A 14,483-nucleotide genomic window follows, 5' to 3' on the forward strand; every position below is an offset into this window, starting at 1 on the left:
CCCAGGGAGTGATGTAAGTTTAGGTGGTGAGGTCAGATGCGAGTGCGATGTTTGGGGAAAAGAAACGCATCGGTCAGTTCACACCTCGGTGTGATCCCGTCTGGAGCAAACACTGTACCGTTTCAAGGAGTTTTACAACGCTTGTGATCACATTCACGATAGTGGCTGATCTTTGAGGCGACGGGCCATTCTTTGATTTCAACTTTAAACTCTTGGCGGTTGATCGGTTTTTGTTCCGTAAATAATGATCAGAAATGCCTGCACTTACCCTTTCATTAAGCTACCAAAGTACTCAAAATGTACTTAAAAAGTACTCAAAAGTACTTTTATAAAAAGTATCGGTGTACAGTAAAAGTACTGGTTTAAAAAATGTACCGGAGTACAGTAAAAGTACCGAAAATTGTAACATAAGTACAAGTGCCGGAGTACTTGTACTCCGTTACTACCAGCTCTGGTTGTAATGGAACATTTGTTCACGGCACAGAATTCTACAATTTTTCTGTTATACACAGTGTAGAATTCTGTGGTTTAGGGTGAACGCAAAATTTGGTGAACGCGCACTGGGTGAGAATAGCCACAAGACTCGCCTGCACTATTCTCACTCCGGGTGAGAATAGAGGTGGCCAAGTACAGCAGTGAGCACAGCAACTGACAGAATTGAACGGTTGCCAGCAGACTTCTATAATTCTGTCTTCAAAATTAAATTTTAGTATATAGAGTAGGTTCAGGTCTACCGGCCGCTTAAGCCTCTAAAGGTAAGATTGTACTTTACCGGACAACCGGTCAGAACTACTTTCGCTATGGCGCCCTTGGTGCGGTCCGCTCTCACTCACCTACTCAGTTTTCCACGACCTCACCCTTCGACAGCCCACAATCAACTGACGTCTCTTACGGGGTTTCTCAGTCATCACGACCATGCTACCATGCCCTTTGACCCACGACCCTGACACCTTGAGGCTAATTGGTCAATCTAATCACGTGGTCCACTATTTATTATTAGTGACTAGATCTATTCTTATTTGCTTGCGACTCTTCTAGGCTAGGCCTAATCCTGGTCCGGCAAAGTACTATGGAGGGCGAGAGATGCGCACGAGAGCTCATTTGCATAATTCTCTCTCTCTCTCTCTTCTGGCGCTGTGGCTTCATAAACGGTTAACGATGCCGACAGCACGCAGGAACTCAACACTTGTCCGGGGGTCCTTAAAAAGTGCTGAAAGTGGGTTACTGAAATGTCCCAGCAGACAGGTTCTGGCAAGATAGCTGGCGGGACATCTCAGGAACAATGGTCCATAGTTTCGTCCTCCTCCTTGCTGGCTCGACAGGACGGATCTGGGTTGTCTGCTGGCGCAATTTTGTGGAGATATGATCTCAGCTTGGGCGATTTTCCACCAGTTCTCATTTGGGAGAGAAGCCGGCTATATGTAAACACGACTGTCCGCTCATGTTATTGTTTCGCACTTGTGTGTTTTCTTTTTTATAGTTTCCAGGGGGGCAAGCACCCCTTAACCCCCCCTCCCCACTGTTGGTATGATACACGGTGGTCCACCAAAGTTAAATCCCCTGCCCGCCCTCAACCACCACCTCTCGCTCACCTGGCCTCGCCAGTCGCCGCTGGCTTGCGTTGTGCGCGCGCGAAGTCGCCCGCGGAACTACCTTTTGTCAGTCCGCACGTAGAGAACTCTATGAGTGTGTAGTTAGGCAAGGGATGCATATTATTGCCAAACCAATAGAGCCATATCTCCAAAACCCTACGTCTCCTTGCTCTGATACTCCAGGAATATGAGCACTAAATGTCAATCAGTGACTGACAGAAAAGGGAGTCAAATTTGTTAGAAAAATTTTTTGGCACCACTGAGTCTCAAGAGTCTCACATTTTGGAAGTTATATATATATCCATATATATGATTGTTGATAGTGTCACATCACAAGAAAGTTAGCTTAGTATTGCCATTTTGAATTCAAAAGATTTTTGTCAGAATCCTATATTTAGGTACAAAAGCAGATCTGATAATAGTGATAAGCAAATGATACTGGAAAATGTTGCACTGCCTCATATGTCACTTCTTTTGTTATGCTCAGGTACAGCCATCACTGGAGTCGTTCCTGCAAGCGGGTGACACTCCACAACCTCGACCAGACGAAGTGGCCAAGACTTTCAAGCGACGCAGTGTTAACATTGACCTGCAGAAATGTAAGTGCACATACTTAAGGAAGAATGGCAACATGTCGTCTGATAGCCAAGGGCAATTGTAGGCTCCAGTATGTCTTAAGGCACACTAGGTAGCAATGCCATGGTTCCCGTTTGCGGGTAAATTTTTGGACCAGGTTGGAACGTAAAGTGACTAACTTTCTCAACCTCGGTCTGCTCTGTTTCTCGACCAATGTGAATGAAACTTGGCAACCAATCAGAAAAGAGGGCAAACTAATGATATGTGGACTTTGAAGTTCGTACACATAAATTAACCTATATTTGTGGTTTCGGGAACATATGCACACTAAATTAAAAGTGGGCGAGTCCACGATCTGTGAATGTGGACTCGACCAAGAGGATGCCAACCATATCCTTCAGCACTGCCCACGCTACACCACCCTTCGTACACAGACGTGGCAGAATGTGACTCCCTTTGAGAGAAAGCTCTATGGCAGTCTCTCAGATTTGAAACGCACTGCACAATTTGTGTGCGACATCGGACTGACTGTGTCTAGCTGTGGCATCGAGAACGAGGAAGAAGAAGAAGGTGTTGGGGACACTTTTGTATCGTATGTACCGAAAACAATACAAGGAGCTTGAATTTCAATGTTGAGTAGGTAGATCTGTCTTTCCTCTATAGTGTCCTCAAATTTGAATGTTCTGTGTCTAATAGTTATTGACCCGATCATAAATGCACAACTACCCCCCTATCCAAAGCGGCTTGGCACGGAGTCCGGCCATTTTCCCCACACTCCCTCGACAAATGTATGTGACCTACAAATCCCTGCATGACTATTCCTAGCCCGTTCATTTGTCGTTTGAAATAGGGCAATGGCAGGCGCGCGCATCCGTTTTATTCTCTGTGTTCCCCTTTAACATCACAATATGAGCATTCCAAGACGTGCTTATCTCGCCTCGAAGTGTTTGCGTCTAAACGGGAAAAAAGAATTTTTAATTGTACGGCATACTAGATTGAATTAACTTATATTTTAAGGTTGGCATGGTTTAAAGTCATCAAAGAAAGCTTTGCCATTATTTAGTCAGGCTGCCAACATATTTTCTTAAAGATCCCGTGTTGTGATATGATGCTATAAATAAAATGCTCTCTTCCCGATACCCCTTTTTCGCAAAGTCGTAATATGTACACCAACATTTTAATTATAACAAATTAATTACGAAATGGTTAGTAAATCTGACTGCAGAAATGATTTTTCCACCCCAAAACACATCGGGTAGCCAAGTTTCTTTTTAACATTCCAATTCATTACTGAGATACCGTTTTTTTTCTTACAGAATCTGCTACTGCGTGGTCCACTTTGAGGAGTATTTTCCTATATGTGGGTCATACATATTTTGCAGACCTTTACAACCCCATAACTTTTACATTTATGAACAGATTCTTAAAATTCAAGAAGCATATAATTCTTAAAATTAAAAATTCTTTCTTTCTTTGGTACCAAATAAAAAAGGGCTAAAGCGAAAAATAGATTTTCATTGGCATTGCCACACTATGTACAGCCCAAGTGAAAATTGTTGTTTGTGCTCTCAAGAAATAGAAAAATATCATTGATGAATGATTTCATTGACATATTTCTGAATTCTTGAGATGAAATGGGTTCCACAAACCACAATAAAAAACAGTCCTGTTAGCATGCAGTGATTGCAATTGGCTTTACAAAATTTTGGGCAAGTGCTCCCACTGCCGGAGCGCATAATTCTAGCTCAATACCTACAATTATGAAGTGAGTGTCTGGGTTTTAGAACAATCACCCACAGGACAGAAACCCCTTTCAAGTATACTGGCCTAATGAAATTTTGGGCAGACTCTCCTGCTGCACGAATGTATAATTTTAACATGCATTCATGAAACAAGTGTCTGGGTTTGAGAATATTCAAACAGGGCAGAAACCACTAGGTGGGGTGGTCACTGAAGCACTGTCACAAGCTGGCATGTTGATCAGAGCTGCAGTCTGCACTGTAGCTATACTACAGTGGTGGCAGGAGTCCTTGCTGTCCTGTGCCTGCCTTTCCTTTTAGCAGTCGAACGATTTCTTATAGCACGCTGCTTCAAAAGCAGATATTCCGTCCTCAAACCTCAATGTCGAGGAAAGGGAAATTAGTATCACAGTTCTTAAAATGTAAGCGGTAATTGCAACCCTTTAAATCTTTCAAAAACTTTGATTACTAAACCTGAAACAGGAATGAATGGAAATAATCACACCTCAAAGGCACAACAGTAATTTTATTGCTTCCTTTACTGGAAAGGGCAAAGGAACTAGTTAACACCCTTAGTTTTGTCTGCTGCTTGTTTTTTTGTATTGATTGATATTCCTCTATACAGTTAAGTTCATTGTTAATATCCTTTTAACCTTCTGTTGTTCCCAGCTATCCAGCTCCTCGATGATGCAGTTTCTCCGTCAGTGAACCGACCTGTGAGGACACCAAGAAGTGGCTACCGTCATGTAAATTGTAAGTTCAGTTAGGAAGTCATTTGGTCAAAATTTATTGTTTCGTTGTTGAGTACCCCTAAAGAGTTTCTCTTCTGTGACTAGTGAATGATTTCGTCATACTAGAATCTGGCTGGCGGGTACTCTGATGTGGTTTGCTGCACTTATATGACCTTATTGTGTTGCAAGTGCTTTAAAACTCTTACTAAAACTAAAGAATCTGGCTGGCACTGCCTTATGTTTGAGTCTTTAAAAGAAAATTTTGAATGGAACATAGAGTTTTAGCTAGCTTGAGCTGGATTTAAGAAAAATATGCAGTTTAGATGACGAGGAGCAAGCAGTGCCTTAAATAGCTGTAATTTTTTTTCCAATTTTCTGATTACGGTAAGTATCTAAATAAAAGATAAAAAGTCTTAGAATATAGTAAAGGCTTGTTCTTTCAGAAGGCGAGTGGATGGTTCATGCTAATTTCACTTACAATATGCCTTTCTGATCTCAGGCAACGTGAATATAATATAGGAAATGCCAAAGTATTTTCACCTTGTGACCTTAAAACTATTAAGGGTCTATAAAGAATAACTTTTCCTAATCCGCCCTTTTGTAAAGATTTTTACTGAGGACTTGTTTTCAATTTTCCTTTGGTTCTGTTGGGCTTTTAAAGCAACTTTATGATGATTGTTTTAGTAAGAGTTTTACGGCACTTGCAACAAAATGAAGTCAAATAAGTACTGCAGATTAGAGGTGTTACAAGAGAGTAACAAACACAAAAAAGAATGAATAGAGATAAGGACAATAATAGATGTTTAATAGGAAAGAAGGAGCGGACCACTGCAGAATTCCCGCCAACCACCCAATATGATGATCAAACTCAAGGTAAGTGATATGTACAAAAAGAATAAGAGGTTGGGCAAATTGGTTTAGAGGTGAATGTGACTGTTTGTGGGAAATAGGGAGGGGCTGTTATTGGATGGGATGGTCAATCTTGGTTGTTTGTATGCTGTCCAGGTACTGTTGTCTGTGAAAGAAGTGGCTGCATAACAGATCAGATTGTAATGTGGGTAAGAGGCGATGAAAAGGCTGTCAGACGTGTTCCTTTGTTGCCATTGGAAAAACTCAAAGTTAGAATAATATATATATATTTTTTTTGTATTCAAAATTACCAACTTCTAATTTCTTTCTCTTTTTTGCTCAGATACCCCCAATAGACTGGATTCCAGATTCAATACCAGTGTGAAGGACGTGTTTGTCTTCACTCCTGCAAAGACAAAGGTCAGTACACTGCCACAGAAAATCGACTGCTTGGTGTGAGACTGTAGACTGTTAAGCGTCGCTTTTAAATGTGGTGTATGCAGTGCTTCCACTCTTCCGTATTTTTACGGAAATCCGTTCTTTCTGCCAGTTCCGTACTTGTTCCTCCATCATGATCTACTCCCTCCGTGAAATTGTGCGATAACGTAGGACTGCCGAAATTACGTAGCAAAAGATCCATACTCGCCTTCGTATCGTCTTGTATTAATTTATAGTTACGGATATTTACGGTAATTCTCTCGGCCTTAAGTCAATGTTATAGAAACCTGTCAGATTGCGTTTTTCCTGCAATCGGCCATTATTTCGCTGTGCTCCATGCATTTATTGCGGTTTGGTCGGCAGTACATTTTTACCTGCGGATTGATCAAAATCTGTAGAACTTTTTGTGCCAATTTCCTCCTTTCTATCATTAACTCTTTTCTTCTGTATTTCTTCGGATTGTTGCCGCAGCTGGAAAATCTGCATGTTGATCAAGTAAATTGACTTGTGATCTTAGACAGAAAATTACTGTCAGAAAGGAACTTTTTTCCCAAATTTGTCTAGAAATTTAGATCTAGAAAAATTGTCAATCCGAAGATCCAACGGCACGGGTACGCGATAAGGGCCGCAATGAAAGAAATTTATGCTAAAACTACTAAAATCAAGAATAATTCGAAGTGGTGATCCGAGGTTGTGACATGCGACATTTAGACGTGAAAATTGAGGAAAATTAGGGTATACGCCGGGCAACTCTATTGTGAAGGTGCATATCTATTCATAATTCCCAGGTTTGCCTTCTATCAATGTTGCGATGGCAAATTAATTGAATTATTATAGTAGCAATGGAAGGGGAACCTGCTTTTAAACATTGCCAGCAATGGAAAGATAAAAAAAATATGTAGGTGAAAAAATCAAACAAGACAAAATGTTAGCGAAAAAATAAATGTTATAGGTTGTAGGCAATCTCTTCAAAGAGGCTCCCAAATGCCATTTTCAACCCTCTAAAAGAACTTAATTTCTATTTCTTCGAGGGCTTCGCCCCCTGAACCCCCACCGAGACTCTGTCCCGGGACCCTGCAAATTGTAGACTTTAAATTCCATTTGTTTAGTAAACAAAGACTTTTTACACTATGAACTCCATTCATAATGGTAATATAAATGACAAGCATTGTAACAATGACACAGAGCACAGAACATGTCATCATTGTTATGTACAAGAAAGGATACACTTTGGATATTATCATTGACAACACATCACAGCAGTGAAAGGCTGTACAAATACAGTTATCAAAGCCTCAGTGCCAGAAAAACACATGTGCAAAACAATTTTAAGCTAATATGAGAGGCAAAAGCACAAAATCAGTTGGGCTGACAGTGATGACAAACATGACTTGAACATAACAATGATAACACAATGATTCACAATGTACTGGAAAAGACAAAGTCATACTTCCAGACCCCCGGCAGAATTTTCCTAACTTTTCAGCTTCAGCTGGTGGAAGCACTGTGTATGGCGTAGTCTTATACTGATCAGTTGCACTTTATTTCTTTTCCAAAAGCTTCTGAGATAAGTTTATATCTCAGGGTTGCTTCTTTATAGTTAAAGATAGCCCAGTGTGGTATGTGGTTTGACAGCTCTTTCAACTCTTGATTATGGCAGATACAGGGAGCCCCTTATTTCATGTTCAGAGACTATTGTAATACGACCTTGCCCAGTGAGAAGAAAGCAACTTCAAAGGACTAAAACTTGGAAGCAAATTTCAGAATTTTGATTAGATTTAGATCTAGAGCTCTCTGCGAATAGTGCAAAGTGTGTGTTGGTGCAGGCTGTGTGTGGAATCTGGATCCTTCATACCTCGTAAGCCGTGTTATTAAACTAAAGTGTACGCGTTTCATTGGGTGGATGATAGTAAATTGTAACAATATTGTAGCTTTCTCTTCAAGACTGGCAGATTTTCAGTGTCCCTGCTACTTGCCCTCCCGTAGTTCGTACAACTCTCACGTTGCATGGGCAGAGATGCCAACCTGTATGATTTTACGTATTTTTGTACGATTTTTTGCCGAAAATACACGAATACTTTTCAAGAAAAAATACGCATCCTGGAATGGGAAAAATACGAGATCCAGTTTGGGCGAGTAAACCAAATTCAAGTCCCATCTTTTGTCAAAATAGTTTCAGTATCGCGGAACTGGAATATTTGAAAATCAAGTCCAATAAGGTCAGTAAGTTCATTTTTGCCGGTCGCGATTGTGATATTATATTCGTTTAGCTTTACCTCCTCAGAGGGTACGTTTCACTTTCACGCGAACAGGCGGCTATGGCGGCAGATGGAAGTGTATGTGACACCGAGGCTTGATCCGGAAAATCAAGATCTACTTTCGCTTTCGTTACCTCTGAGAAGTTTGCCAGCGGTAGACTGATAACGCAACTTATTTGTGACATGCAGGTTGTGCAGTGTAAACGCTGTGTTGCGGTGCAAATAAAATTTCTCGAACTCGTCTCTGTGCTGTCACTTGTAGGAAAAAAAGAAAAGAAAATACAAGCGTCGTCCGATTTTTAGATTGTCGGGCTCTCCTTCGTGACCGGTCAATGAACCTGCGCGCATTCGCATCACAAATAAATGCGGCATCGTGTGAGCAAAGACCGTGTTTGGTGGGAGTAACGGCATTGCCAGGTATAGGACTACGGGATGGGATTATTGATTTTAAAAAAATTGCACTCGGGGGGGGGGAGGAGGTGTGAAGGCAACACCAGAGGACAAAAACTTGGAGGCAAATTTCAGAATTTTGATTAGAGCTCTCTGCAAAGCGCGCGTTGGTGCAGGCCATGTGCGGAATTGGGACCCTTCATACTTTGCAAGTCTGTGTAATTGAAATAAAATGTTCACGTGTCAATGGATGGGTGATAGTAAATTATACCTACAGTGTATGTTCTAGCTTTCTGTTTAAGACGGGCAGATTTTCAGTGTCACTGCATCTTGCCCTCCCACAGTTGTTACAACTCTCACAGTGCATGGGTCTACTTGAGCCATTCAAGTTATTGCTGTTCTCTGAGTTTGAGCAATAATTTTTGTCTGTCAGTTCATAATATGAATCATGACACCCAGACTGGTTCTTGATAGTCGAAATTCCTGTTTTAGGCCCTTCCGAACGCTCAAAACAGGATTAATTTTTTATAATAATAATGAGAGGAAAATATTATAACAGACTGAAATACTTAAGTCAAACAAGACCCCAGTACGACACTGAACACTGACATTTTGTTGACTGGATACATGTTTATTGTATGCTTGTGTGCTTCCTTTTTCGAGCTGGTGAGCTAGTAAATTTTTTTAAGGAAATGTTACTGGACACCCTGAACATTTTACTAGTTGGTCGGTCGGTCGTGGAGAATACACATTTTCCCCTGAAAATACACATTTTCATATTTCCCAATACTCATTTCGGTTTTCTGTGGTTGGCATCTCTGCATGGGTCTACTGGAGCCATTCAAGTTATTGCTCCACTTTGAGTTTGAGCAATAATTTTTATCTTTCACGTTCATAATATGAGTCATGACATCCAGACTGGTTCTCAACAGACAGGATATATTTTACATGTGTGTGTGTTTTTATGTACCACCCCCCTGGAAAATGGATGACCACCTGGAAAATTGAGAAGCCACTTTGACCGTCACCCTGTGTGCACACAATAGGTCTAAATCTCCCCCCCCCCCGCACACACACACACACACACCCACACACACACAACCAGGACAGTGCTACTGACTGAAGCATCTTTAGACCATTCCCAAAGGAGGGATATTAAAATGTTCTTATGTACAGTAGAAATGTAAATATGGGCTGATTTATCAATGTCATGCTCATACTGTGCCGGAACAACATAGGGGGAACTGCTGCTTTTTCTTTCCTCTTCTTACTATCGTCATTTTCCTCTACTTCTTTTGTTTGTTTGTCACTCTTATGAACTACTATTTCCGGGGTGCCTTGTGTTGTTGAGGCTAGAGAAGAAAAGTGGGCAGAGTCAGCTTGATTCCCCGTTTGGACTTCTCTGTTGACATCCACCCCTTGTTGCTCATATGACCTTATGCAGTTGCGAGCGCCGTAAAAACCTTACTAAAATGAAAACTAAATCTAGTGGTGAGCAAGCTTGCGATCTTCTGTTAATCCTCCCATTTGTCGACTGGACTTTGTTGTGTTATTTTCGTTTCATATGTTATGCAATAATAATATATGTTATTGATTGCTTAAATGAACTCCCTTTTTCGAGCTGGTGTGCGGCTTGATTTGCAGGGTAGTAAAAAAATTTTCCAGGTAGTAAATTTTTTCAGGAAATATTGCTGAACACTCTGAGTCTCTGTGGATTTGAATCAAGAATACCTGTAATTCATTCCAATATTTGCAGAATCTACTCTGCGCCCTTAGAGAGAGATATCTGGACAAGATTGATACTATGCCTTTCCCGATTAAAAAAAGTGCATGATTATAATTCTGAAGTGACTGATATTGATGATGGGTTCAAATAAGTTACATCCATATGGATTTATTTTTGTATTCCGCCCTTTTTATATATCTTTAAAAACTTTCCAGCAGGATGGTATAGATCAGGGGAAAAGACAGGTGAAATTCTATGTAATTATGTGGAGTATTATTCTGAAGACCAGATGAAAAATGATTGTCTTGTTTACAAATTTTGGTCTTTTGACAACAATTTAAATGTTCAGTCTTGGTAGTGAGTTTGACCAATTTTCTCTTTCACAGGAAGGGGATGAGTTAAGGACTCAAAATATTTCACCTGTGCTACCCATACTGACAACAACACAGAACATGGAATTCACTACAGGGGTAATTATTGTGATGTTTAATTAACGTATGTAAGGTTTGCATTTCTGTATCTTAAATCTTAGTTAAGTGGTTATTTGTTCATGAGTAGTGAATGCTTGTGCAGGTTGTATTTAAAAGCAAATATCACAGAAAATGGAGAGGAAGATGAGGAAGCTCATATTTTCCAGTTAGAGCTGCTGAACTTGTTCCTTGGGGTGTACTGAAAAGATTTTTAGGATACTTCAATAGAACTGAAGGAGGAAAAATGATGGGCAAAAAGTTGGCATACATGCTGCCTAACAGGTTCAGTTATTTTCTGGTGACTGTATGGCACAGTTCTCCTCAGATGAATTTCATACCTGCCAACCCTACAGAAAAAATCGGTAGATCACCGACTTTTGGGTCAAACTACCGATCCACCGATTTTGAGATGAAGCCACCGACTTCAGGATTCAGCAGGGTGACTGCCAGGCCCCGGGAATTACCCGGGAATTTGAGAAAGTTATCAAATACTTGAAAACTAAATCTGATAACGCCCGTAAGTTCATTTTTGCCGGTCGCGATTGTGATTCATTCGGCTCCCTCAAGAGTATGTTTCTTCACGCAGACAGGCGGCTATGGTGGCAAGCGGGTGTGATACCGACGTTTGATCGGGATAATCAAGATATACTTTCACTTTCGTTACCACCGAGAAATTTGCTGGTAGTAGTTTGATAACGCAACATTAATTGTAACAACATGAAGGCTGTGCATGGCAAACGCTGTGTTGCCCTGAAAATAAATCAATATTTGTCCTGTGCCGTCACTTGTGGGGAAAAAAAAAGAAAAGAAAAGAAAGTTATAGTTATACAAGCGTCTTGTCGGGTTCGCCATTGTGACCGGTCAATGAACTTGCGCGTACTATCACATTGTGAGCACGGGCACTTGTAAGGGTCACCAAAGTTCATTCAAAGTCTGAGCGCTGCGTAGTATAGGACTCCGGAATGGGGGAGATTCAAAGAGTTCAAAAGAAACTTTCGGGAGGGGGGGGGGGGGGGGGGGGGTTGAAGGCAACACCAGGGGACAAAAACTGAACTTGGAAGCAAATTTTAGTATTCTAAATTTTTTATTACCACTAGATCTAGAAAACTCTCTGCAAAACGCGTGTTGGTGCAGGCCTTATGTGGACTCGGGATCCGTCATACTCTTTCCTTGTAAACTCTGCAAAGACAAAAGGCTAAAGCTAGGCCTAAGTCATCCAAGGCCCACCTTTTCTTCATCTTTGCTTCTTTTTTTTTGGGGGGGGGGGGGGGGGTTGGTTTCATTCGTGTGTGTGCGTGCAGGTATGAATAGGACAGGAACTGCACCAACTACTAATAGGGTAAATGGCTCTGGTAGTTTTCATATTTTGTCTTTTTTTTTTTTTGGGTTGTAATTTTCTACATTTGTTTGAAGTCGCAAACACAATCATGCATATTTGATGTGGGTCAAAATAAAATATTGATAAGGGTCCCAAATTAAGTATGCGACAAGAGGTAATATAGCCTACTACAGATTTTTAAAGTCAACTACAGATTTTTGGACCAAAATTTGCGTCCAACTACAGATTTTGGCCCAGGCAATGTTGGCAGGTATGGAATTTTTAGACTGATCATCAACACTTTACCACTGATAGCTCTGACTGTTCCTTTAAAGAAAAAAGATTTGCTTGGAAATATAGGGAACTGTGATGGCTAGGTCTCTGCTATAACTGAGAACTGAATGTCCTTATTTGACAGAGTGAAATGTCTTTAACAGACATTTATATTGGACTTGCTAAAATGTCCCCCTGCCCACCCAAGAAGCATAATTGTCAAATTCCAAACAAATACTTATACATGATGTAGAGGAAAAAGGGGACCATGGCGAAATGCTGAAGGGAGACATGAGTATTTTCTCATGGAATGTTTTACTAGAGACATATAAATTTTCTCTGGGTATTGATTTATGTGTGTGTGTTGTGTGATGTTTTAGGTGGAAGAAAGGGGGGGGGGGGGGTCTCTGTGGGAAAATGCCATATATCGGTTTAAATATTTTTTTAGGCTTTATTTGTGTTTAGAAAGAGTCATATTTATATGCCATTCTGTTATGTTAAATCATATTCCCTTCTTTAGTATTTTTCAGTTCTCCTCATTGATATTTTCTTTGTCCTAGGTATTCAGTGACATGATCAAAAAGTTTGAAATGTTTTTATAGTTGTACAATTTTATTTTGCTTATTCAGATTGACATGACAGAAGATTTGACACAAAGCAACCTGACGTTTTTGGCCGATGGAGACCCAGGACTGAAAGGTAAAATTGAGGCTAAAGAGAATTTGAAAATATGATCTCAATTTTAATATAATTAAATTTATATGATGTGTGTCAGCAACTCATTCCTTATCATGCAGTTCTTGTTGCATGGTAAAAGCGGACAGCGTTCCCTATACACAGCACAGTGATTGAAGTGTACTTTGCTCTTGTGTGAAAAGAAATATGCTTATTCCAGACTCATATCAACTTCCAAATTTGTGAGAACCATTGGCATGTATCTTATCTTGATGTTAATTGACAATATTCTCTTAGTGTAGGAGTGTCAAGATAAATCGTACCATGGGCCAAACTCAAATTACTCTTAAGCCTTTGAGCCGAACAGGATAATAATAATAATAATAATAATATATAACATTTATAGAGCGCATTTCCAAAAAAAGTAGCTCAATGCGCTTTACATTGGAATACCCATTTTTCAAAAACCTTTCTTACTACTTCCTTTCTTCTCAAGCAATATACATTAATGCACACACACACATACACACACACACACACACACACACACACACACACACACACACACACACACAGACTATTTTCATCCAGACATAGGAAAAGAACAAATGTAATGAAAGATAACGTTAAAAGCTTATGAAGGATAGGCCTGTAGGAACAGAAAATGTTTAAGATGTCTTTTGAAGCTATCAAGTGTTCTTATTTGTCTTAGTTTCATGGGTAATCTGTTCCACATAAATGGACCAAGATATGAGAAAGATCTCTCTCCATATGATTTGTATGATTTTACAGGTGTCACAAGTAGGGTGTTATCGTTCGATGATCTTAGGTTTCTCCCTGGTTTATATATACTGATAAGTTCTTGTAGATAAAAAGGAGCAGTTTTATTTACACATTTGAAACACATGACGCAGATTTTAAATATTATTCGTTCTTTTACAGGGAGCCAATGCAGTTCTTTTAATAATGGAGTGACATGGTCTCGTTTTTTAGATCTTGTTATCAGTCTAGCGGCATTGTTTTGAATTACTTGTAAACGATTCAAATATTTGTTGTTCAGACCTGCCAGGAGTGAGTTACAATAGTCTAATCTAGATAGGATAAGAGATGTTACCAGTGTTTTTGTGGTCTCTTCGCTTAAGTACTTTCGAACTAGGCCTATCCTTCTCAGCTGAAAATAAAGGGATTTGGACAGAGATCCTACAAACGAGCCCATTGATAAGTGGTGGTCAATATATACACCGAGATTCCTGACAACTTCTTTACTAGATGTCATATGCCCATATAAATCAAAGTTGACACTTTCCAGATCTTTATTTAATCGTGGATTTTTTATAAGAATGATGTCTGTCTTTTCTTCGTTTAGTTTCAATTTGTTTACTGTCATCCACTTTTTGATTTCATAAAAACATTGTTTAGTGATGGAAATCATGTTTGGTAGATCTTGA

General features: G+C 40.0%; 1 protein-coding gene across 1 annotated transcript in view; it reads left to right on the forward strand.

Annotated features, from left to right (window-relative positions):
* Window positions 1-14,483, forward strand: part of LOC101860654 (nuclear pore complex protein Nup107) — a 52,808-nt gene that overhangs the window by 2,749 nt on the left and 35,576 nt on the right. Inside the window, exons 2-6 of the mRNA XM_005098354.3 lie at window positions 2,080-2,191; window positions 4,577-4,660; window positions 5,831-5,907; window positions 10,686-10,769; window positions 12,990-13,059. Coding sequence (XP_005098411.1) covers window positions 2,080-2,191; window positions 4,577-4,660; window positions 5,831-5,907; window positions 10,686-10,769; window positions 12,990-13,059 — 427 coding nt within the window. The remainder of the gene's footprint in view (window positions 1-2,079; window positions 2,192-4,576; window positions 4,661-5,830; window positions 5,908-10,685; window positions 10,770-12,989; window positions 13,060-14,483) is intronic.

The sequence above is a fragment of the Aplysia californica genome, unplaced genomic scaffold (assembly GCF_000002075.1).
Source record: "Aplysia californica isolate F4 #8 unplaced genomic scaffold, AplCal3.0 scaffold00180, whole genome shotgun sequence".
Lineage (NCBI taxonomy): Eukaryota > Metazoa > Mollusca > Gastropoda > Aplysiida > Aplysiidae > Aplysia > Aplysia californica.